This window comes from Kogia breviceps, chromosome 15 (genome assembly GCF_026419965.1).
Source record: "Kogia breviceps isolate mKogBre1 chromosome 15, mKogBre1 haplotype 1, whole genome shotgun sequence".
Classification (NCBI taxonomy): domain Eukaryota; kingdom Metazoa; phylum Chordata; class Mammalia; order Artiodactyla; family Physeteridae; genus Kogia; species Kogia breviceps.
The window spans coordinates 83,002,990-83,029,138 of record NC_081324.1 but is presented as its reverse complement, the minus strand read 5'-3'; the positions used below and the strand labels follow the sequence as shown (position 1 = coordinate 83,029,138).

General features: G+C 37.5%; 2 protein-coding genes across 7 annotated transcripts in view; one reads left to right on the top strand and one right to left on the bottom strand.

Moving 5' to 3' along the window:
* KNTC1 (kinetochore associated 1) overlaps positions 1–5,442 on the bottom strand; it is a 70,814-nt gene extending 65,372 nt beyond the window's left edge. Inside the window, exons 1-2 of the mRNA XM_067015778.1 lie at positions 5,416–5,442; positions 2,835–3,005 (exon numbers count right to left, since the gene is read on the bottom strand). Of these exons, the coding sequence (XP_066871879.1) occupies positions 2,835–2,963 (129 nt within the window). The 5' untranslated portion in view covers positions 2,964–3,005; positions 5,416–5,442. The remainder of the gene's footprint in view (positions 1–2,834; positions 3,006–5,415) is intronic.
* Positions 5,442–23,055, top strand: RSRC2 (arginine and serine rich coiled-coil 2). Of its 6 annotated transcripts, none has more exons than XM_059040686.2 (11): positions 5,474–5,622; positions 9,754–9,910; positions 10,985–11,028; positions 11,830–11,907; positions 13,479–13,691; positions 14,245–14,418; positions 15,836–15,958; positions 18,305–18,384; positions 19,303–19,535; positions 19,928–20,017; positions 22,405–23,055. In XM_059040686.2, exons 4-11 carry the CDS (start codon positions 11,900–11,902, stop codon positions 22,582–22,584), a joined length of 1,101 nt encoding a protein of 366 aa, XP_058896669.1. In that variant the 5' UTR covers positions 5,474–5,622; positions 9,754–9,910; positions 10,985–11,028; positions 11,830–11,899; the 3' UTR covers positions 22,585–23,055. The 6 variants fall into 6 exon arrangements, with proteins under 6 accessions (XP_058896667.1, XP_058896668.1, XP_058896669.1 ...); XM_059040687.2 differs by having other exon boundaries at positions 5,475–5,622; positions 19,306–19,535; XM_059040684.2 differs by lacking the exon at positions 11,830–11,907 and having other exon boundaries at positions 5,442–5,622; positions 13,501–13,691.
* Positions 23,056–26,149: the final 3,094 nt, after the last annotated feature.

The window sequence follows — 26,149 nt, the reverse complement described above, 5'->3', positions numbered from 1 at the left end:
CCCGCTTATACTCTTAACTTGCTTCTTCAACTAGTGAAAAGTTACACCGAAGTGTCGCAAAGAAGAAACTGTGCTACACGTCCTAGGGGTCTACCCAGGCTGTTTTCTCTGCCTGGACTGCTCTTCCCCCTCTTCTTTTTAAGACTTTTTTTTCGCTGTGCCAGGAGGCTTGTGGGATTTTTAATTTCCCAACCGAGGATTGAATCCCGGCCTTTGGCAGTCAGAGTGCAGAGTCCTCATCACTGGACCACCAAGGAATTCCCAAGCCTTTAATTTTTAAGAGCAGTTTTACGTTCATAGAAAAATTGAAAGGGAACTAGAGAGATGTCCCACATAGCCCCATGTTCCACACGTGCATAGCCTCCCACATCGTCAACGTTCCTCACCAGATGATACATTTGTTGCAATTGATGAACCTACACTGACACATTATAATCACCCAAAGTCCAGGGTTGACATTACAGTTCCCTCTTGGTGTTGTACATTCTGTGGTACACACATCTAGCATTACGGTCTCATACAGAATATTTTCTCTACCCGAAAATCCTCTGTGCTCTGCCTAGTCAACCTTCCCTCCAACCCCCAAACCCTGGCAACCGCTGATCTTTTTTTCACCGTCTTTTCATTTTCCAGAATGTTATAGAGTTGGAATCAAACAGTATGTCACTTTTTCAGGTTGTTTACTCCTTGTGTGAGTTTTAGCAGATTGAGTTTTTCAAGGACTTGGTCCAGTTCATTAGGTTATCAAATTTGTGGGCACAGAGATGTTCATAATATTCCTTGATTATCCTTTTAATGTCCACAGAATCTGTGGTGATGCCCCCTCTTTCATTCCTGATATTAGTAATTTATATCTTCTTTTTTTCATAGTTATCCTGGCTGGCGGCTTATAGATTTTATTCATGTTTTCAAAGAACCAGCTTTTGGTTTCATTGATTTTCTCTATTGGTTTCTTATTTTCAATTTCATTAATTTTTGCTCTGTTCTTTCTTTTAAAAAATATTTTCTTTATTTATTTATTTGGCTGCACTAGGTCTTAGTTGCAGCATGTTGGATCTAGTTCCCTGACCAGGGATCAAACCCGTGCCCCCTGAATGGGAAGCGTGGAGTCTTAACCACTGGACCACCGGGGAAGTCCATCTTCATTTTCTAGTTTCCTAACTTGAAACTTAGATGATTGATTTTAGATCTTTCTTTTTTTCTAATATATGCATTCAGTTTCCCTCTAAGCACTATTTTTGCTGCATTCCACATATTTTGGTAAGCTGTGCTTTCATTTTCCCTTTTTTTTTCTTAAGGCCCAAGTCAGGTGCTAGTTTATGAAATGCTCCTTAAATTGTCCCAACCCACAGCGAGCTTTCCATCCTCTGAATTCCTACTGCATTTACTGTCTGTACCATTCATTTGGTATTTCTCATATACTGACTTGCACATCTAGATAGATATCTTTTATCGCTTATGTCCTGTCTGCCTAACTTTAAGGAAAGATCCTAAAAAGAAGAGATGTTACCTTACCAAGGGCCTAGCATGGGTTGTGAACATAGCATTTGCTACAAGTAATGCCCCAAACTAATAACAAATGGAATTTTAGTTGTTAACTGAATTCAAAGCTCTACACACTATTATTTTTCAACAGGAGCCCTCAGAGATCAAGTGGCCTGGGCCACTTCCATCTTTTAAGGCTGCTGGTAATATTAAAAAAAAAAAAGAAATACCACTTTCTCATTACAGAACTTACGGTATTCTTTACACTTTTGCCTTAACAAATAAACAATTTAATGCCAAAGAACACAATTTATCTGTATTACTCATAAAATTTATAAATTCTGTGACTTTTAAATGCCACAAAGCAGTAAAGGCTGACAACAGGATACAAGCTGAATAAAGAATGATTTTTTTAAAAATCCCTATTGGCCAGTGTCTCTGAATGTTCATTTGAAGAAAAGTCAAAAGCCTACCCTTGAGGCCATTTGTAAATAAGGTTCCCCAGAGGAGGCCCTGCCTTTCTAGCCCTAGAAAATACAAATCTTGTCTGGTCTCTTCTCCTTTCTTTTACACTTTTTTCCTTAATTAGAGAATTAAACATTACATTAACTTACTATGGGAAGTAGAGGAACCCTGGGCTATAATACTGTGACAGAAGATCATTTGCACTTTCTCTAAAAGAAACTTTGGTTTACCACAATCATCAAAATTTTATCAAAAGCAAATTACTGGGCTTCCCTGGTGGCGCAGTGGTTGAGAGTCCGCCTGCCGATGCAAGGGACACGGGTTCGTGCCCCGGTCTGGGAAGATCCCACATGCCACGGAGCGGCTGGGCCCGTGAGCCATGGCCACTGAGCCTGCGCGTCCGGAGCCTGTGCTCCGCAACGGGAGAGGCCACAACAGTGAGAGGCCCACGTACCGCAAAAATAATAAAAAAGCAAGTTAAAATATAGAAAGAAATTCATGGAAAGGATAATCTCAACCTCAGTAGAGTGCTTAACTCAGGGGTGGAGTACGAGAAGAGCCTGCGATTGGGAGTGGCTCCAGGGGCTTGCTTCAATTCTACTGGTAATGTTTTACTTCCTAAGCTGGTGGTGGATATTCTTTGTATCATTTTATATACATCTGTATGTCTAAAATGTCAAGAGGAGCTATGAAAAATTCAGGTTTGGAATACTGACCATTAGATGATGCAGGGGGAATTCAGATGGAAATTTCCAGTGATCTGATACTGAACTTTGATTCCCTGAGAAAGGACTATACTCATTTATAAAACATTTACCACGTGGCTACTAGTCTTACTAAACACTCAGTAAATGAATGAAAACAGTCAGTGTCATAACCATTACCTTTTCGGAGGAGATCTTTGCTAGTAAATCTACTTGATATAAAGCAGTTCCGTGTTCTTTTCTTGAACTAACACTTAGGTACCCACTTCCTGTATCATCATTTGTTAGCAGTTCAATATCATTCCACATGTTTCTGAGATTGTTCTCCTGAGACAGGAACCACTCTCTTCCCTGTGACAACATGTAAAATTAGGCCAAATTTTATTATTGCATAGACTCCAGTTCCTTGGGAAATGAAAATGCTTTATCCCGCCCCCCCAAATATACATATATACACACAGACATCAATAAGACTTCTCTGTCTTTGTGTTATTTCTGTGGTCACTAGACACTTTGGATCAATAAGATACATGGAACTAGAGTTATGGTTATCACTAGAGAAGAACATATTGGTTTAGGGACACAAGGAAACAATTCCAATCTTACCAATCTGTCCTAGAGCTTCTAGTATTTTGTGTGCCTAGCTGAAATTATAACAAGTTTTCATTTGGAAAAAAACTTTAACCAATATAGCAATAAATAGTGAAGGCTCTGAAGTCAGACTGTCTGGGATATCTTAGAATGGTAAGGTTCCAGATGAACTTTAAAAAAAAAAAGTCCATTCATGTTTCCAGTATTGTTATACAATAAATGAAAATGTTAAGGAGAGGAAGAAAAAACTGCATTAGGTTTCTGACTGGACCAAAGAGTGTATTTGTAACCTTTCGAGTCACTTAACTATCTCATCAGCAAGAACTTATATAACTCATTTCATTGGCTATGGGTGGGCATAAAATACTAAAATGAAAAACAATCCTTGGATCAAGACTAGTGGGGAACAATAACCAAGTAATTACAGTTGTTTTGGTAAGTGCTCGCAGAAATATGTTTTTAAATCTTTGGAAGGTGCAGTACAGGGAAGAAATGATTTTTGACTTGGTGTTCTTTCACATTTACTAAGCTGCTGTCCTCAAGCAAGTAACTTAACCTTTTTGTTCCTCAGTTCTCATCTATAAAATAGGAATACAGTTGTATGCAGCTGGAAAGGTCACTATGAGTTTCAAACATTCACAAAAAAAATGCTTCCTTCATGGCAAGCACTGAATTTAAGTGTTATCTAATTCATTACTGTTATTCGTGGAAGCAGGTAACATTTGGGTTAGAAATTTAAGGACACAGGAGCTTTTTAAATATAGGAAAAGAGTTCTTACTAGAAGTGTAAGCAAGGGCACAAAAACAAAGTATGTTAGAATACACGATTTTAGTGGCTGTGTTTGGGTGGGAGTTGGGAGGAGATTAAGACAGGTTGGAGTGAATACTTTTATGGGTCTCAGAGTCCCATATCTGTAAAAATAGAGAAATATCATCAACCTCCCAGGTCTGTCACACTCACTCATTTGACAAACGTTTACTGAATGCCTACTATGTGTCAGGCACTGTTCTAGCAGCTGGGCCTACAGCTGTGAAGAAGACAGAAAAGTTCTTTGTCATTATGAAATTTATATTCTCGTACGAAGGACAGACAAAAATAAAATAAAGAGGATATTGAGTAGGCAAGACAGTTTGAATGCATCACTCATTTAATCTGCACAACAACCCATTTTACAGCTGAGAAACATGAGTCAGGGACTAAGTAAACGGCCAAGGTCACCTAAAGCGAGTTAATGATGTAGTTAGACAAGACTCAAATTCATGCCAGTTATTAACTGTTATACTGCCTCCCTAGGAAAAAATAAGTAAACGCACAATTACAAATAGTGCTCAAATGAATGGGGGGAGGGGCGCATAAGAGAGACCTGTTTGGGAAGGGAAAGAGCTGACATCTGAGCTGAGACCCGAATATCAAGAAGCCGACGATGTGAAGTTCGCGGGGACAAAGATGCAGGCCGAGTACCAAAGGCTCAGAGGGTGGAATGGGTTTGGGGCGGCTGCCCGGCCACAGCAAGAATGGAAAAGTGCAGGAGCTAAACGAACAGGTGGAGCCAATGAATCCTTGATTACAAGATTGGATTTCATCCTCAGTGCTAAGGAGGGAAAGATACTAAGCAGACCAGTGACATGATGTGATTAACGATTTGAGATTCCTCTGGGTGCCGGGTGAAGAGATTAACGAATTAAGCGAAATGAAAGTTTCAGTTAGGCCTCCACGCGTAAATGCTCTCAGCTGGACACCGGAGCCAGCAAGAACCGACTCCAACCTCTCTCCCGCCAGCGTTTTGAGGGGAAAACACACCGAACTGAGCTGAGGCCTCTGCTACTTCAACTTGAATCCACCCCCAGCTCCCTACAGCAGCGCGGCTCACCCTCCTCACCTGTAATTGAAGAAACTAAAGAGGAGCACTCAAGCTTATCGTACCCCCTCTTCCGAGCTCCAACAGACATTCCTAGCCTCTTAAGGGTCCAGGCCACAAATTTAAATTGGCGGGAGAACACCAAGCCCAACCCCTTTTACGGCGGCCAGCGGAGGCCAAGATTGCTTTAGAATCGAAATAGGAAGTCGCCCCACCCTAAATTCCACCCGTTCCGATATCTAGGCTGCGCGTTCTAGGCCCCGCCCCCTCCCCGGCCTCACAACCCCCCCTTCAAAAGAACAACCAATCACCGTCGAACCGCGTTGCTACAGAAACTCTTATCACCACCCCTTTTCCTCCCAGCAAGCTGTGCGACGCGCCGGGTCTTAGCCCCTTTGTGCCATCCGGGTCTCTCGCGCGAGGGATTTCAGTCTGTGGCGAAGCGGTTAGGCGGCCGGTACTGTGGAGAGCGTTAAGTGGAGGTGCCGCCGTAGCGGCCAGGACTCTGGACTATGGCGGTAGGTGCCGAATCTGAATTTAAAGTTAGGCATATTTTTCTGCTGCTCTCCAAAGAAGGGATGAACGGCTCCCAGAGCTGGTTTCGGGGCTAGTGTGGACAAGATGGCGCCGCGGCCTTCTTCTGCGCCCGCCATTATGGCTGGCTGCTATAGGGAGGGGGAAAGAAGGCGGTGTCGATGGGGGTGGGGAGCCGCAGGGAGTGTCTTTTCTTCCAGAACTTTCCTCGTGTCTTTCCCAGTTTTATGTTCCTTTTGCCCCACAGAACTGACTCAAGTTTTGCTTACTCACTCTGGTTGGTGATTAATATTGAGTTTTGTTAAGGATTGGGCATTTATGTTCGCGGTGGGAAAGGGCTGGGGAAGAGAGAAAAGAGATCAGGGGTCGTCTCTGAAAAGTATGGGGTCACAAAGGAGGTGCTTGTAAGAGGTAGAACGTGAGAAGAGAGCAAGCGGTCTTGTAGTGATTATTTTGCCTACGCTCAGTGAGATGATTCTAGCTGCATAATTTCGGTTAGGGTGAACGTCCGTGTAAACCTTAGTTTATTCCTTAGTAAGCATCTAGGGAACGTGTTTCTCGAAGGGAGTAAAAATTCGACTTAATGAGAAGTCTCTGGAGCTACGAATTCTGACTGATGCTCCGTTTCCGAAGCGGTTCCTGATGTAATCATCTTGAAGTCTTCGAGAAACATAATCAGAGCCCTAACATTGGCATTATTACTTTAAATTTAAGAGTCCTTCATAGGCCCGTTTAATTTTAAATGAAAGCTACAGTTCTTAAATTACGTTTTCTTAGAAATTAAGCCTGCTTTGGATATAAGGTGCCCAATCCTGATGAATCGTATTGTTGTGTGATTACTTCATTTTACTTACCCGTTTACAAGAAAAATGCAAACATTTTGCATTCTTTTCCATTGACTAAAAAGTTGTGTTTTCTCGTTTTCGAAGGTAAATAGGACTATTAAGCATAACGAAAAACTCGTAGATTACTCATCCTGTTCATTTGGGTATCTGGAAGTAGAAATCGTCTGCCCCTCCCCCCCCGCGCCCCATATCTAATGGATTTGATTTAGAACCGAGTTTTTGATAACCGATTTAGAACCCCTGTTCAAACAGTTGGGCACATAATCGATTTAAATATTTTTTTGTGTAACTAGTGTGGGCCTCTTAATCGAAAGAACAGTATTATTTTACTTGGGCTCAAATGTTTTAAAAAAAAATTCAGACATTCGTTTCTGCAGCTCCTTCAATAAAAGACACGATCCCCTCGAGATGTGGCCTAGTATTAAGTCCAGTGTGCCGTCTTTGCACTGGAAAAAGATTCTTACACTATGTCTTGAGTGCCATTGGGGTTTTAAAGAAGATGTGAATTTTAAGAAACCGTGGTGTTTTTCTAATAGAGCAAATAGTAGAGTGAAGGGCATTTTTGCAGTTAGCATTTAAGATTTACACATAGGTCCGTACTAAATTGAAATCTTAGATATTTTCAGATAAGTTTTAATACTCGATTTTATTTGGATATTTTTGTTATGCTTCTATAATATATTCTCAAGGAAATAAAAGCTTCGGGTGAGCTAAGTGGCCCCCTATTATTCATTCATATCTGATTAGTGATACGATGGGGTTTTTTTTGTTCTGTAGTGTTTTACAGATGAAAATGGCTGTTTGGTGTAAGTTATTAGCCCGTTTTACAGAGTGCCTTCCCTTAAGGGCGTTTTACTAAGTGTAACTTTACCAACACAGCACATCATAGATCTGTCAGAAATAATCCTTAAGAATAGTGATGAGGGAATTCACATATATACACTAAGATGTGTAAAATGTATAACTAATAATAACCTGTATAAAAAAATAAATAAAATTCAAAAATTAAAAAAAAAAGAATAGTGATGAGGACTTCCCTGGTGGTCCAGTGGTTAAGACTCCATGCTTCCATTGCAGGGGGCACGGGCTACATCCATGGTCCATGGTTGGGGAACTAGGATCCACGTGCCGCAAGGCGAGGCCCCAAAAGAAAAAAGAATAGTGATGAGAACAAGAGTAAAAGAAAATGACCAATGTTAGTTGTGAAAATCAGAATCACCTTTAGTTGTGTGATAGAGTAGTGTCATGTATTAATATTAGACATCAAAGAGAGTACCATCTTACGTGAGTCAGCTAATGTTGCTGGACCTCGTCTGTGAAATGAGAAAGTTGAGCTTGATTCTAAGAGATGAGAGCCTCTTCTGCACAAAAATTTTATGATTCCAGAAATCACCCATACATAGAAAAGCATGTGTGCTGGAATGGGCCTTCCCAGTAATTAGGTGTTTCGTCCTATTTGTTACTGGGTTTTTTGGTAACATTGTTAGAGGCGTAACACATAGTATGTCTTTGATCCTAACTAACCTGTAAATCCTTCCCTTTTAATTTATTATTTTATTCCTGAAGTCTAACATCGAGTTAGATGCATTTTTGACCCTCAGTAAATAGTTGTTAAAATAATGTGACCTCGCACACTTCATTTGTTAAAGTACTCCCTATTTAGTTTACTTGGTGTTTGTTTTCTGGACTAATCTTCTTAAAGGAAGAAGTTCATTATCATGTGATAATTTCTCCTGCTGAAAATGTATAGTATATTCACTATTTACCAAATTCAGATCTTTTTTCTGTAAAGAGCAATTTAGATATTTTAGGCATTGTGGACCATGTGCAACATACAGTCTCTGTCACTTTCCTTGCTTGCTTGTTTTAACGACCCTTTTAAAAATGTAAAAGTCATTCTTAGCTCAAGGGCGATACTTTGCTAACTCATGTGGTAAATAATCAACTCCCCAGGCGTATTGACTATTTTCGTATTTCCTCTCTGGCTAGATGGGTCACCAACGTCCACCTTCCACATATTATGGAAATTCTTTTCGCTGCCTCTTATCAGAATCTTACTCAGGAGAACATCTAATTTCTCCTTGAAGCTTTTTTTCTATGACTCTTTTTTTTTTTTTTAATATAAACTGATTGATTGATTGATTGATTGATGCTTCGGGTCTTTGGTGCTGCGCAAGGGCTTTCTCTAGTTGCGGCGAGCGGGGGCTGCTCTTCGTTGCAGTGCGCAGGCTTCTCATTGCGGTGGGTTCTCTTGTTCCGGAGCACCGGCTTTAGGCACGCGGGCTCAGTAGTTGTGACTCACTGGGGCTGTAGAGCACAGGCTTAGTAGTTGTGGTGCACGGGCTTAGTGGTTCCGTTGCACGTTTGATCTTCCTGGACCAGGGCTCGAACCCTTGTCCCTTGCATTGGCAGGCAGATTCTTAACCAACTGCGCCACCAGGTAAGTCCCTCTATGACTCATTTAAATCAATTTCATGAAGGAACCTACTCTCCTAGGTAAATCAGGTCTTCGGGAAAGAGTGTGTACTCTTGACTATTTTAATTTTTTAAAAATTTATATTGTGATAACTTATAAAATGCTTTAAAGCAGAAACAACTTAATGTTTCCGTAGCCCAGAGCATATGTGAGGAGAGGCAGACATATTTTGCAGCAGCACTGTGCCAAGGGGCTTTCATTAAAGAGGGTTAATGAAATTAAGATTGGGTTCTCAGATAGGTAAGTTAATTTTCTGTTTTGTTTTTTTTTAAATAATATTCTAGAAGCATTCTCTTTGCTTTTTAAGATTTTACAGTCTTTGGTCTTTTTAACCTTTAACAGCTCATTTTTAAATGCCTCTTTATGCTAATTTAAAATACAAGTATTGATAAAGGCAACTAAATGAATTCACAGATCTAAAATGGACTCTGTTTTCTCTGCTTGAATACTTATTGGAAATACTTGGAGCCCTATTTTCCCCTTCCCCCAATGTTTTGAAAGTTATAAAAATAATGATTAAAAAAAATAAAGATATATCCATTCAGTTACATGTGTCTCTGGTATAGGGTTAGTCAATTTATTTATTGTTATTTCAATTTATTTAGGCCTACTTAGCAAGTATAAAGCATATTTAGCTACTAGGAAATCAGTTCTTCTGATATCTTGATTTTCTTTATTTTTTAATTTTGTAAAACTCAAGGATAACTATCTTTCCTCCATTCTCACTCTTTTAAGTAATTGGAAACATTTTAAATGCAGTTAAGAATTTATAACCATTTTTTCTAAACTTTTAGGCTAGTGATACAGAACGAGATGGACTAGCCCCAGAAAAGACATCCCCAGATAGAGATAAGAAAAAAGAGCAGTCCGATATATCTGTTTCTCCCAAAGCCTCAAAACATCATTATTCAAGATCACGATCAAGGTCAAGAGAAAGAAAACGAAAGTCAGGTATGTATAAGATATAATTAATGTGTTCTTCCCATTGAGAAATGGATAGTGAAAAGTGCATTGGGAATTTTCTGGAGAATTTTTCAATTATGAGGAATACAAATATCCTAATACAGGAATTTTATAACTTGTCAAAGACAAAATGTATGCTTAAATTTCTGTCACAATAACTATTATCCCTCAGATGTTCAAATTTTATCCTTTCAACATAGGCAAAACAATATTTTGAAAGATGTAGTCTGGGCAGTGGTATATTCTGAACTTATTTAACATCTTTGATGTAAGTTACAAGAAAACTTTTAACCTTGGTTTTCTTTTTAACTTAATGTTAAAATATTTCTGAAAGGAAGAGTTTTTAGTGTTTTGAAATGCTCCTTATTTGGAGCATTCTTTTAACTAGACTGATGTGGCATAGATAGCATGATGTAGAGAGATTGAATAGAAATGAGTTTAAAAGTTTCAAGACCTGGGCTCTGGTTATGTATCCTTTGCACCCACAGATAGTCCATCTACAAAATGGTTCAAGTGTAATTTTTATGTATATGTTTGAAACTGTACAGTATCATAACTACTTTTTAATGGGAATTTTTCTAAACTGTAACGTCTTTTTGACTACTTATAAGACACCAAGTATAATTCAACCTGTTTGTTTTCTCTTGCATTCTTTGTTCCTTTTGTTCTTAATTGTTTTCCTCTAATAAGACTCTTTATAAGTTTGCTATGTAATAGGAAGCAAGATGAACTGGACAGAATGTTTTGTAAAATATAAAGAATCTGTGACCACCTAAAAGATAGTCTGTTTGTCATGTGTCATGGAACATGGACTTGAACTTTTTTTGCTTACTTACTTGATTATATTCTGGTTTGCTCAGATTGCTTGATTTATTTCAGATATATGAAGTATTACTATAGTAGAATAATCCCACCCCTGCCATAAAAAAATAGGCTTTAGAGAATGACTAGTAAATAGATTAGTTAGGCAAGTGGCCAGAAATATTCTTTGTATGAGTTTTGGAATTTGTGTTTGAGATGTTTCTGTACCATTATTTATGGTGAATTTTTGTGTGTTCACAGATAATGAAGGAAGAAAACACAGGAGCCGGAGCAGAAGCAAAGAGGTAATTAATACTTTGTAGTGAATAGGCACTTTAGAATACTTGTAAAGTATCTGGTAGAAATGTTTGTGAATATATGATATTGTCAAGGTAAGTACCAAAACTTGAAATTTAAAAGGTTTAATTCAGTTATAAAATAAGCATGATTTTGGATTCATCATTTTTCAAGAAGATAGTTGTTTATATGAAAAGTTCATTCAAAAACTATTAATGTTATGTTGTGAAAATATTCACAATAAAAATTTCATATGAAGAATATAACTGGTTTTTTAGGCCTGTCACACAGAGCTTCCATTAATCTGAGGTCCCGAGTCTCTTTATGCCTGACGACTGCTCAGGATTTTTAAATAGCAATCATCTTTAAGTAGAATACTCTAGATATCTATGGGCAACTTTTTCTTTATGGAAGATAATGAGAGTCCTTTTCATTAGTAAACTAGTTTGATTCCCTAAGAATAGTATTGAATTTTGAAATAAAAGTGTCAGTGAGGGACTGCTGGAAAGATGGCGGTGACACAAAACTTGAGGATAAAGAAAGACAGCAGCTGTATTGCAGAGGAGTTAACTTGCCCACCTGAGAAGACAAGGAATGAGCCAACAAAGGAAGAGCAGAAGTAGAAGCCAGAAAGGGAGGAGAAGAGTCTCATGGGGGCTGGGCAAGGGACTCCTTAAACAGCTGTGGGCAGGGACTTCACCTCTTCCCCTAATGGAAGCTCTGTTAAATTTTAATTTAGGAGAGTTTTTGTGAAAATGACTATTTTGTTTAGCTCACATGATAACATTTCTATAATAAATCATACTCAGCGTGCTAATGCGCGAAGAGACTGAACTGAAGACGCTGCAGACTCAGATAGCAAAATAATAAGCCTACTTCATGATAAGGTAACTATTAGTCATTCAAACTCCTATTTCCCTTAAGTATATCTTAAATCAGTTAAGGGTTTTAATGGTTTTTTTAAAAAAAATAATAGTAATGTTATGTTTGGAAAACTGGTTTGAAATAAACTAAAACTTTTGCAAGCTTAACCACTTAAAGATTTTCCAGTTTGCCACCATATGGCAAAATCAAGGAAATAGTCTTTTTTATAAGCTCATATGGAGAACTGGCATTGAAACTAAAATTTAGCTGTGTCTCCAGGTCTCTTATTTTTCTGCAAAATAATAAATTACAGACTGTGATCCTTTTCTGATGTATCACCATGCATGTTCTAAAATGTTTGACTAAGGTTTTTGTTTTTAAGAAAAGTTAATCTTGAGTGGAAGGAAATATGCTAAGGTCTATTCTGGGAAGTATGAGATAAGTGTCGTGTTGTGGTGGAAAACGGTGGCTTGGGTGTCAGAAGAATATGGGGTCTGAGTTTAACTCTCCAAATACGTAGCATTGTGACTTTAGATCTTAATTTAGTCATATATAAAGTAAGGGGAATTAGAAGATCTGAGTTTCCTTCCAGCTTTAAAATTGTGATTCTGAAATGTCCAGGATTTTAAGCTTTAGCTACAAGGTGGATTTGACAAATCTTAATGTGGGGAAATCGAACGTTTAGCACTTCATAATTCAGTATGTGAGTGTAGGATGGAGACTTGATCATACAATTAATTTAGCTCAGTCTCTGAATGTATATGTTGTGGAAGCAAAAGCCTTGGTTTTTATAATCTTTCAGAATCTGGGGGAAGTATGTATTATATAATGGTAGAGGGATTAATTGTGTTAAACCTAGTTTGATTTCATAAAAATTAAAACAGATACGGTTGCCATTTTCTACCCTAGGTACATGAAGTGTAATAGAACTCCAAGCCTGTTGGGATATTGCAAGATGAAAAGTGATTGCTTCACAGTTTAGGATTGGGAGAAAAATCAAGAGCCATCTTTAAGAAAGGATGTGGCAGTATAGCTATAAAAAGGACACTTAACTTTGCGTAAAGTAATTTGAAGTTGCAGAAGATATTAATACTTAGGTTAATTTTACTTAGTTACCTAATTGGAAATGCATTTTTCTGGTGCATTTCTTTGTGTCCTTATCTTCATTATTGTTAACTTTTAAAACTTAATATTATGTACTCTGGATTTAGAAGTTGTTGTATATACATGTCTGTTTATCTAAAAGGTTTGTTGGAAAATTGAAAACCTTTTGATACATGTGTACTTCCCTCTTAGATAAAAGAAACATCAGGGATTCCTCTTTTTTCTGAAATAGTGGTTTTTCGATATTATTAACATTGAAAGTTATTGTTTTGATTGTGGTATTGAAAGTATTTGGGGGTGGAAACTGCATTTGGGGGGGTTTATAAAGAAAAAGTAAAATTAATAATATACATCTGCAACATTTGGGTGATGTGAAACTAGATCTTTTTTTAAATTTGCCACACACTCCTAAGGTTACTAATGTTGCATCACAACATTTTTGCTACTGATACCCATACTAACTCTCTTTGTTGCACTATTTTCCTGAAAGAACCAACTTCTTCTTAAAACAGGCAAGAAGACATGAATCCAAAGATAAATCCTCTAAGAAACACAAGTCTGAGGAACATAATGACAAAGAGCATTCTTCTGATAAAGGGAGAGAGCGGCTGAATTCATCTGAAAATGGTGAGGACAGACACAAACGCAAAGAAAGAAAGTCATCAAGAGGCAGAAGTCATTCAAGGTCTAGGTCTCGGGAAAGGTAAGTAGTTTTTCCTAAGTTAATGCCTTCTAAAGAACTCCTAAATTACATAAAGGTTTGCATTAATGGAGCAACACCCAAAAAACTCTTAGTTAGAAAATTGGTATTTTTAACTTTCTGAGTTGTCTGTCACAGTGAAAAAATTTTTGCTGAACTATGTTTATAGAGTTTGCCAATGTTTCTTTACATTGCTGGTGCAGGATTCGTTTGCTGCTGAACTCTAATCTAGGTTTTATTTAGGTATGGGTTAAAAGATTTTTGAGAAACTGGGTCATGGTTCAAATTTTTGTGGCTTTTTTGTTGTGTTTTAAGAAACCGGTGTCCGCAACATATTTTACGGATTTCTGTGGGGAATATGTGTGTGGTGATTCGGTCAAAAATTTTCAGTAGTAGAATAACTTGATTGTTACTCTTAGAAATAGGTTGGTACGGCAATAGACTTCAGGCTATTAAACAGAATCTTCAATTGGGGTAGGAAACATTGCTTTTTTGACATTATCAGTTTATTGTGTTCCCTGTTAAGTAACTACAAATTTATGTACTTGAATTTCAGGCGTCATCGTAGTAGGAGCAGAGAGAGAAAGAAATCACGATCCAGAAGCAGAGAGAGAAAGAAATCACGATCCAGAAGCAGAGAGAGAAAACGGCGGATCCGGTCTCGTTCCCGCTCAAGATCGAGACACAGACATAGGAGTAGAAGCAGGAGTCGGACAAGGAGTAGAAGTCGGTAGGTATTCATCATCTTGAATGCAATCAAGTAGGCCCCTCACAGGGTCTGTTAAGGCAGGCTTGGAAGGGTGAAGTAACTTGCTCAAGAAGCCCAGTATCATACAGTTCTTAAATGGTAAAGCTAGGACCTGGTCCCAAATGCATCTGGAAGCAAAGTCAGTACGTGTGCTTAATCCACCGTACTGGTTATACTCTCTCAGATGCTCAAGAAGATGAGCTTATAAATTCACACTTGCCTTGATTGGAAGGAAATTTTAATTTGTTTAGGCAGGAAATACAATAAAGAATATTTAATTATAAATGTCCAGAGAATATGTTTATTCTCTACTATTATTAGTTATTAATAGTGTGTTATATCTGTATGCACAGATACTGGTAATAAAGTAAATGTGAAAGCTTCTTTGTTAATTTATTGTTCATTAAGTCAAATAGTCTATAAAAGAATGAAATGTGGGTAAAAGTGTACTTAGGCTTATAATAACTTGGTTTGTCACTTGTTTGATCATTTTTTTCAGTTTTTTTTTTGTTTGTTTTTGTTTTTGTTTTTTGTTTTTTGTTGGTGGTACGCGGGCCTCTCACTGCTGTGGCCTCTCCTGTTGCGGAGCACAGGCTCCGGACGCGCAGGCCCAGCGGCCATGGCTCACGGGCCCAGCCGCTTTGCGGCATGTGGGATCCTCCCGGACCGGGGCACGAACCCGCGTCCCCTGCATCCGCAGACGGGCCCCCAACCACTGCGCCACCAGGGAAGCCCCATTTTTTCAGTTTTTGATCAGTGGTTCTAGTATGTAATAGTTGCCTAAATTGAACTTTACCAGTTAGGAGATTTAGTCAGTCTAAAGTGAATGGTGATTTCACCGTTAGTTACCATTGTTTTTTGCTTGTTTGTTTAAATCACCATTTGGGCAATTCGGGTCATTATTTATGGCATTTCTAGTTTTAACCACAGATACCTTTTATTCTAATCAATGACTAATTTTTCTAATTTTGTTAATAGTGTTTCATATTTTTGAAAACATTTACAAGTTAATTTATTGTACATTAGAATACTAGGACCAATTTCTCAATCCCACTAGTAGGAATTTATCCTACCTATTGACCTATACGAGTGTAAAATGAGTAACGAACGTACAGTTCTAGCCTTTGCAACACTGGGTGTAATAGCAAAAGATTGGAAACAACCTAAATGTCCATCTGAAACAGTGATGGTTAAGTGAATTTATAGAAACTAGTCTTATACACAAGGAACTTGGGGTGCCTATGGAAGGTGTACAACAGAGGTGGAAAGGAAAGGGTTCAAAATATATTTCCTAGACCAGTTTAATTTTTATTGAACTATGTAACTATAATTCATTTTGATTCAATAAAATAATTACTACTTGGCCATACTGAGACATGTAAAATATGATTTATTAAAGAGATAGAAAGAAGAGAATTGAAAAACCAAGAAGATTTAGCAGAAGTTTAAGCCGAACTCCTAGCCCACCTCCCTTCCGAGGCAGAAACACAGCAATGGATGCACAAGAAGCTTTAGCTAGGAGGTGCGTATATTTTTTATTCCATACATTTTTTTCTCCTTTTTATCTTGAGGTAGATGTTCAATTGTGTGGACCAAACGAATGCTTTCAGAGGATAATTCAAATAATTAAATCTAGCCATAACGACTGTGGCAGTTTTGTGATACAGAACTGTGTTAAGTGATTTGTTAATTCTCATCTTTAATTTGCTTATTTGCACAACTGAAAGAGTATTTCTTCAACAGTTTCTCTTTTTTCTTCATGATTAATTCATTAATTCCTTCTAGACTCATAAATATTTTCAGTTGGCCATTGGAACTTTTTAAAAAATCTTAAATGTGATCTAAGAACTCTGTTAATTTTGCATCTAAAACTGCTTTGTCTTTACTTTCTTTGTTCTTCCTTAAGAAAAGTCTCTGAAACAATAAGTAGAATTCTGTCAGTGGTTTTCCTGTTTTGAAGGTGGCAAATAATAAGCCAGTTCATTTGATCTTAAAGTTTTTCCTGCTATGATAGCATAGGAAGATCATTGTATTTTTAAATTTTCTAATGTTTAAAAGATGGGTGATTGTGGGACCACACACAGCAGGGCTGTCTAACCGAAATCTGCAAAACCATTGAAAGAACTGCCTCATAAGAGGCAAGAAGTAAAGTGAAATCCAAGCCCTTGTTTGCAGGATTTCCCATATTCTGAAAACTAAAATCTTTTGATTTTGATTTTTTTTTTTCTTTATGAAATTGAGTTTGTATTTTTTTTTTCATTACAAAAATACAGTTATCACAATGTAACCTGATGGGCTGCTGCCCTGTGAACCAGCCTGGCAGAAACTCCAGCTGAACAGCAGCAGCAGCAAAGGTGTGAGCTCACCCCTTCTTCATTCCATTCACCTTAGTGAATGGTGTTGATTCCAAACCTGCAGTGGCCATTTAAACTATACAGCCAGTAGCTATCAATTACTTTCTTACTGAAACTAAAATCAACAGAATTAGGAAATAATTTTCTACAATATCTGAACTAATTTATAAAGAATGGTCCATTAACTTTGATCATGAATTTTTTTAAGCCCTAAAGTTTATTCTTGTTTACTCTTAAGTTTATTGTATTTTAATTTTTGGATTATACTAAAGTTGAATCTATAGCATCTAAAACCTTAATTTAGCCTACTTAGTGATTTTCAGATGACAATTTTTAAAACTGCTTTGGAAATACTTTTATTTATGAACCTATGTTTAAGCATTAATCCTAATCAGAAACTTGTTTCTGATTAGGACAAATTCAAGGCTGTACTACTTGTTTTTCTTTCATGTGTGCTCAATAGAAGGGAACAAAATTATAGATTGTTATCCTCCTTTTATGTAAATTACAGCCATTGTTAAAGCAAATGTCAATTTTTTACTACTGTATTTTACCTATAGTGCCTGCTATTCCCGTCCCCCAAAAAACTTTTTACCCGATCCTTGCCCCTTTATATTACTTTAAAGGAGGGAGAGGGTGGCGTTTAACTTATGATTGGTAGATCCAGGAATCTTCGGAAGAAGAGGGCTTTCTCTTTCAGGAACTCATTGTGAAGATAAAATTACTTACGATTTGCTGTATACCAGATAGATAACTACTTGACAACACATTTTGTTTAGTATGTGTATTCAGTGGTGAATTTAGTGTGAATCAGAATTCGTTTTGGGGGGATGAATTTGTGTTTCACGTTTCCAGTTCCTTTGCTAATAATTTCTTAACCTCCTAAAAGTAGTTTTCTAATATTTAGTGTTTTTCCCCCATTTTATTAGGTTATAGAGAATGGCAGGGTTTGCTTGCTCTTTTTTAAATTTTACTTTTGGCTTTTAAATTTTCACTGATTTAGAGACTCATAAAGTCTGTTTAGATATAAAAATCATCTGCATGTTTTGATTGGCCTTAATCCTGTATCAGCCTCCCTTAAGAAAGCATTTAGGTAATTCTATAAATTATTGCATGTACCCTAAGATTTACTCAGCTTTCAATATGTTTTCTCAATGTCTCAATTTGCAAGATTGAATTTTATTCTTACTCCTGTAACCAGCACTGATGAAGATTGAATAATTTTTATCTTAACCATTTTAATGATTCTCTGTGGGAACTATATATAAAAGCTACTAGAGTTGTTGGCTATTCAGTGAAATTAAAAATGTTTAAAGTCAGTAGTGAAATATTACTTAATTGTGACTGATACCATCTCAAGAATGATTGCTTTTTTTCCCACATGCTGATATCAATTTGGGGAAGGTATTAAATTTATTTAAAATTCTATATGAAGTGTTTTATGCCTACATATGTATACATAAAGAGATAAGTGTTGGCTTTATATTGATATTTTTATTTATTTAAATTGACAGGTTGGAAAGGGCAAAGAAATTACAGGAACAGCGAGAAAAGGAAATGGTTGAAAAACAAAAACAGCAGGAAATAGCTGCAGGTAATTTTTGTTTTCTTTATTATGGAAGTATGGCATTTTTTTATAAAACATTTGAAAAGTTCAGGAAAAGTAATAGGAAGAGAATCACGTATGATCCCTTCTACCCATCAGTATGCTGTAAATTATTAATTGAATTGCGAACATGTTTTTAGTGTAACTTTTGTACCTCATAAAACTTCTGTTGCACTGTATTTCTGATTTGGTTTTGAAAAGTGAATAGTGACTATTCTTGTTCATGTAGCAGTTTAGCCATCACTGCATATGTCTTTTAGTTATGATTTTGGAAATGCAGTTTATTAAAGATGATGAACTGGAGGATGTATTATGTCTTACTATTAAAAATCAAGTTTTTAGACATAACACAGACACACTGCCTGTGGATGATTTAAAGGTGATCAGAGAGAGCCTGTATGAAATGTAATCTGGAAGGTAGAAGTATAACAGACCTGGCCACTTAACTTTAATAGGACTTGGGCCTAGTATGTTAAGTGTGTATAATACCTGTTTAATAGTTTTAAACGTTTCTTGTGTTTCAAATTAGATGTTGTGAGATCATTTTGTGAGCTATAAAGAACCATAGAAACAAAAGTCAATTTATTAAAAGTTTAGCTACAATCACTATAGTTTATTTCCATTGAAATCATACAACTTTATCCTATTTGCAGGATTCTCTTTATCCTCAGAAGTAAGTGAAGTTTAAGTATATATAAGGGATCATATACAGAAATGTCTAGTGATGAATAATTAAATAAATGTTTGCTAAAATGTTACTGCTTTATAAACTTAACACTCAGTCATTTTCTATTTGGTGAAAATATTCTGCCTTTTTGCAGATTAGTAGCTCTTATATATAAATAATGTATTACTGTAAATTAGGAGGTTTGTTTTGGTTAAAATCCATACTTATTTCCTCTTCAGCAGCTGCAGCTACCGGAGGTTCTGTTCTCAATGTTGCTGCCCTATTGGCATCAGGAACACAAGTAACTCCTCAGATAGCTATGGCAGCTCAAATGGCAGCCTTGCAGGCTAAAGCTTTGGCAGAGACCGGGATAGCTGTACCTAGCTATTACAACCCAGCAGCTGTGAATCCAATGAAATTTGCTGAACAAGAGAAAAAAAGGAAAATGCTTTGGCAAGGCAAGAAAGAAGGAGTAAGTTCTCTTATTCTCCTTTTTTGTCATTGATTCCTCAACTTAGAAGAACAGATTTGGATTGGAAAAGATTAGTTTTGGGTTTATCTTTCTTCTGAGAGCCTGACTGGAATAATTTAATTTGCTACAGTTATTAATTCTGGGGGAAAAAATGGACGACCTAAGTCAGGCTTTCAAAGAAAACAAATATTGCCCTACATTTATTAAAGAGAAAGAGTTGGTTCCTTAGCTTAGATTTTTTTTCATATTATTAAGATAATTATAAATTCCATTGGTGGAATGTCATAAATGCTATTGTTTTTCTATTAAGACTATATTATGGAAAGATTCAGTATCATAATAAAAGGTAGTTAAATTTTACATATGCTAAAAATTCATTGTTTTTTTAACAGGACAAATCCCAGTCTGCTGAAATATGGGAGAAATTGAATTTTGGAAACAAGGACCAAAATGTCAAATTTAGGAAATTAATGGGTATTAAGGTGAGTTATACACTTTGTAATAAAGCTCATGTTATTTTATATTTTTAGGGTAACATTGGTTCTCAGCTTAAACATTATTTCAGTGATATGTCATCTCTGGGTACTTTCTAGTGCTCTTTCATTTGTGTTCTCTAGATTAACTTCACAGAAATAACCAATAAATCATCATCACTAGTCAACAATACAAATTGTTAAATTTGATTAAAACATTTGTTGAGGGACTTCTCTGAAGGTCCAGTGGTTAAGACTCCACACTTCCAATTGCAGGGGATGTGGGTTCAATCCCTGGTCGGGGAACAAAGATCACACATGGTGTGCGGCACGGCCAAAACATAAGAAATAAAACAGTTGTTGATTGTTACTGCATGTTTATACCTTAAGCAAACCTTGTTCAAAATCATAAGCTTCTCTTCGTAAATTAAAAAAAAAAATTGTAAAAAGGAATTAATTTCCCTCTAAAAATGCCCGTTTAGGGCTTCCCTGGTAGCACAATGGATAAGAATCTCCCTGCCAGTGCAGGGGACATGGGTTCAATCCCTGGTCCAGGAAGATCCCACATGCCGCAGAGCAACTAAGCCCGTGCGCCACAACTACTGAAGCCACGCACCGTGCTCCGCAACAAGAGAAGCCTGCACACCACAAGGAAGAGTAGCCCCTGCTCGCTGCAGCTAGAGAAAGCCCACATGCAGTAACATTGACCCAACACAGCCCAAATAAATAGATAAATAAAAATGCCCATTTAAATGGAGTATTACTTAGCCATAAAAAGGAATGAAAGTTATTTGTAGTGAGGTGGATGGAACTAGAGTCTGTCATACAGAGTAAAGAAGTCAGAAAAAGAACAACAAATAGCATACGCTAACGCATACATATGAAATCTAGAAAATTGGTACTGATGAACCTAGTGGTAGGGCAGGAATAAAGATGCAGACGTTGCGAACGGACTTAAGGACACGGGGTGGGTGGGGGAAGGGGAGGCTGGGACGTAGTGAGAGTGGCATTAACATATATATACCACCAAATGTAAAATGGATGGCTAGTGAGAAGCTGCTGCAAAGCACAGGGAGATCAGCTTGGTGCTTTGTGATGACCTAGAGGAGTGGGATAAGGAGGGTGGGAGGGAGGGGATATGGGGATATATGTGCATATGGCTGATTCACTTGTTATACAGCAGAAACTAACAACATCATAAAGCAGTTATACTCCAATAAAGATGTGTAAAAAGAAAAAATGCCCATTTAAGGTTAACTGTATTTGGTGTGGGGTCAGACTTTCTTAATTTTTTTCAAGGAAGTCTTTTGTTTGAGGGTTTTTTTGTGTGTTTTTTTTTTTTTTTTTTAATAATTAATTAATTTGGCTGTGCCAGGTCTTAGTTGTAGCAAGCGGGATCTTTTAGTTGCGGCATGCAAACTCTTAGTTGCAGCATGTGGGATTAGTTCCCTGACCAGGGGCTGAACCCAGGTCCGCTGCATTGGGAGCACAGAGTCTTAGCCACTGGACTACCAGGGAAGTCCCAAGGAAGGTTTTAGGTTTTACACAACAACCTTGTAAGGTCAGCAAATGTTCAGATATTGGTTATTACTAAGCGAGTTGGTTTTTCATTGAAGGGATTCCACCCCCATTTTCTACTTTACTTTTCCCTAGAAACTTTATTTATCTTTGGCTGCATTGGGTCTTCATTGCTGCGCGCGGGCTTTCTCTAGTTGCGACGAGCGGGGGCTACTCTTCGTTGCGGTGTTCAGGCTTCTCACTGTGGTGGCTTCTCGTTGGGGAGCATGGGCTCCAGGCATGCAGGCTTTAGTAGTCGTGGCGCACGGGCTCAGTTGCTCCGCGGCATGTGGGATCTTCCCGGACCAGGGCTTGAACCTGTGTTGCCTGCATTGGCATGCGGATTCTTAACCACTGTGCCACCAGGGAAGTCCCTGGCATGTTCTACACATTCTTCCTTGGGCCCACTGAATGATTTTTATGTCCTGCTCTATCCCAGTACCTAGAATGAACATTGCCTTGAATTCCATAGGTGCTGAATGAATGAATGGAAGCTAAGTGAGGTCAAATATGTACTGCAAAAATGTGATCTACTAGTAGGTTTTTGTGTGTGTGTGTGTGTGTGTGTGTGGTACGCGGGCCTCTCACTGTTGTGGCCTCTCCCATTGCGGAGCACAGGCTCCGGACGCGCAGGCTCAGTGGCCATGGCTCACGGGCCCAGCTGCTCCGCGGCATGTGGGATCTTCCCGGACCGGGGCTTGAACCTGTGTCCCCTGCATCGGCAGGCGGATTCTCAACCACTGCGCCACCAGGGAAGCCCATACTAGTACTTTTTAAATGAGAAGCACCTTTTATTCTTAGGTGAATTCATTTTAATAGTGTATTTTGTATGTGTTTAGAGTGAAGATGAAGCTGGATGTAGCTCCGTTGATGAAGAAAGTTACAAGACATTGAAACAGCAGGAAGAAGTATTCAGAAATCTAGACGCTCAGTATGAAATGGCAAGATCACAAACCCACACGCAAAGAGGAATGGGATTGGGTTTTACATCATCAATGCGAGGAATGGACACAGTTTGAAGAAAAATCACACTTTATACTTGGGACTTTTATAGACTTCTGGTTCTGATGTCAGGTCCTTGTTCACCAAACAGCTGGCATTCTAGCTTGCATGGGTGTTGCATTGACTTTAATTTATTGAAAAATATGATTTTTTGTAAATATCAGATCAGTGATACTGGTGTTAGTGTTGTAATCAGGTTAAACCCGCTTCCATTAAACTTGACAGGACTATAGAAGGACAATATTTTTTAGTTAATGAATTCTACTTTTCAAATATATAAAAGCTGCAGATGGGATAAAATCTCATACATGGATTTTTGGTGTCCACTGTCTTGTGTACTTTTGTACTTAACCTTGTACAGTTATTTTCATCTCTTGAAACATGAAAGAAATGTTATGTAGATGTTCTTTAGAAGATCTGGCCATTTGGTACATAATCCAGCACAAATAGGCTGGGTGGTGATGATAATAAAAATGGTTTTCTCAAAACTCGTGTTAATTTAAGTTACCTGGAATTCTTATTTGAATTTGACTTATGGTTTCTGTAGCATTTTGCAATTTCTAGTAGAAGACACTGGCTAGAAATTCCTTTTTTTTTTTTTTTAAAGAATTATGCTATAGGCAATACCATGGTGAGCAAAAATGTAAAAGGAAGTTGGGAGGAGTGAAAAAACTTAGTAAAATAATACTGTTTTCCTACTATTATAAGGGACAGAACTGGTGTACAGTATTTGTTAAATAGTCCATATGTTATTCAGGAAATAGATTAATACATTAAAGGGATGTAAGCACTTTTATTTTAATAAAGTGCCTTATAACAAGTTCTTTGTATGCCCTTTCCTCATTATCCCTTTTGAATGTCTAGCCTGAAGTACTAAAACAGAAAACAGCTTTGTCACTAAGTTGAGTAAATTTAGGGCATAGTTTTGGTGGAAGGAGAGGACTACAGAACTTGTACTCATTTGCTTTCATTACAACAAATTCATCATTTTTAGCTTTCCCTGGAAAAATCCTTTGACAAACATGTCCACAATGTAGTAGCACAAGGGAAGACTGCTTAATGTGTTTTGGTAAATGTTTGGTTACTTGGGGGAGAGACGGCTCTTCATGCTTCAGTGACAAAGTCAAGTCTCTGGGGAAATAACACCCTGGTTTTTCAGTTTGCAGTGAGATCCCAAATCCACATTTTCCTGGTGAGCTGTACCTTCTGAAATCTCTCTCATTAAGAGTGTATGTTTGTGGGCCTGTAATGCAGCGTGGATATGAAGAGCACACATTAAACTGCTTCCTGTGTTTTTCTGTGGTATTTTAGGAGCTGGCCGTACATGATGAATATGATATGGTCCATCCAGTACTCATTTAGTAATTTAAAGAATTTTTGTAGCCAATTTTAAACAGGAAACTAATTTTGATTCATTTAGTATATTCATTTAGTATGTCTAAAATAATTGAGTTAGGTAATCAGTATTTTAGTAGATTTTACATTCTTTCTTGCATGCTTGTTTTTGAAATCTAGGGGGTATTTTATATTTTAACATCCCAATTGGGACTAGTCATAGTTAAAGTTATTAATGGCTACATACAGCCAGGGGAAACCATCTTGGACAATGCAGATTTAGAGGGAGGCATATAGGTAATTGCAATTTGCATAATTTTTATGAAGCAATTATTGGAGTCCTGGGGGTGGGGGACAGTTAACTGCTTGGCTCAATTTGAAATGAGTTTGTAGGTAAGCTTTTATATGCTTAAACTTTGTTTCGCCTTTTTCCTGGCTGTTCCTGTGCTTTCCGTGTCAAAGCCTGGTACTCCATGATGAATGTTTTGGGCTTTACTCTTGTATGCGACGGGAACATAAGTTGCTGTCCAGGAGATTCTTTAAAGACATGGTAGTAAGACAAGAAGACCACACTATTTGAGGCAAGGTTTTGATGAGCTTTGTGAGAGCAACTGGCTTGGAGGATAAGAAAATTCAAAGATGATGTTTCCAATTTGGGTGATCATTGATTGTGATTAAATTAGAAAAATAGTAGGTTGGTGGAAGGAGAGAGAATCAGAAATTAAATTGTGTTATATATCATTCCAAGTTAATTTCATGGCCAAAAGATGATTTAAGTATATACTTAAATGTAATTTCTCTGGGGCCCTCTCCTAGTTCTCCCACTGGATGTGCATCAATTTCTATAGTTGTCTCATCCTAAATCCCAGCCCTCTAGGGCTCAGTCCTAGACTTACTTCCCACTCTGTTGTTCACTATGCAGTCTCATTCTCTAGCATCTTTGTATTTACTTTCCATAAAAATTTGAACCAGCCAAATGCTGATCTTTAGTTCAGTCCTCTTTGGAGCTTAGCCAGATATCTGTGTAATATACACCTCCACTGAGCCCGAAAATTTTACCTTCAATATACTAGTGCTTCAAAAATTTCTTCCACTAGTCTAGTTACTTACCTAACTAGAGTTATATAAGGATAAAATGTTTATAAGGATAAAATTGCCTCAAGCTACCACATAGCCACAATGGAACTCACCCTTTACTCCCAAACCTGGTCAACATCAAATGATTTTTTTCTCTATCTCAAATGATCATTTATTTAACCAGTTTCTTAAGTCAGAATCCTGGCAAATAATTCACCACCCTTTTCTCTCATTCCCTATATACAATCCTTCAGTTATCTCTGTTGCTTTAATGTTATCTTTTAAATATCCTCTATTAAATATCAACTCCTCAGCACTATTGCCACTACCCTAATCCAAGCTAACATTTGTTGATCTTATTACAAAAAATTTGGAATTTTACGTTTGCTCCACCGCCAATCCTTTTCCTATCATGCCATCAGGACCATCTTACCAAAATGAAAATTTGTGGGTCATAGACCCACCACTTGTTTAAAATGTTGAAATGACTTGCCAGTTTGGGGGTGGAAACAATGTCCCTAATGTGGTGAGTACTTGCCTAATGTTCCAGCCTCATCTTGCTCCACTCTGCCTTTTCGTTCTACATGCCATTTCTTCAGACTAGGACTCTCTTAATTCCATCCCCCATACTCACCACCAACTTTGCCCTCCTAACACTTCCTAATTCAGTTCAAACCTCAGTTCTTCAGTTCACTGACTCCCACAGAAATGTCAAATTTGTTACATATCCATTCCTGTTTTTATTTCACATATTTATTTCTTAATATGATGAATACCCATCAACATCCACTTTGACCCAAGAGCGGGAACATGTACGTTTATTTTTTGTTTCTTTCTTTTGCTAGACTGTACCCTCTATGAAAGCAGAAACTTCTCTAGTTTGCTCACTCTTACACCCTCAGCTCCTAGAACAGTGCCTGGCACATTGAACTCGGTAAACAAATGTTATTGAATGAATGAGTGATTGAAGGAGAGAAATCACCAAAAGCTGCAACAGACAAATCTAAAATAATCTAAGATCAAGCTAGTTCTTCATGAAAAAGTGAAACAAGCCCAGTAAACTGAAGTAGCTTCTCCAAGATCACAAAGGTAGTCTGTGACAAAACTGGAGTTCCTTATTCACCAGAATCTGTGATAAGCCGTACATCTGCTCTGATTTTTTGCAGACTT

Coding starts and splice junctions, on each gene's coding strand:
- RSRC2 (XM_059040684.2), top strand. Junction 13,692..14,244: donor AGGTCTAGGTCTCGGGAAAG/GTAAGTAGTTTT, acceptor CTTGAATTTCAG/GCGTCATCGTAGTAGGAGCA. Junction 14,419..15,835: donor CGGACAAGGAGTAGAAGTCG/GTAGGTATTCAT, acceptor GATTTATTAAAG/AGATAGAAAGAAGAGAATTG.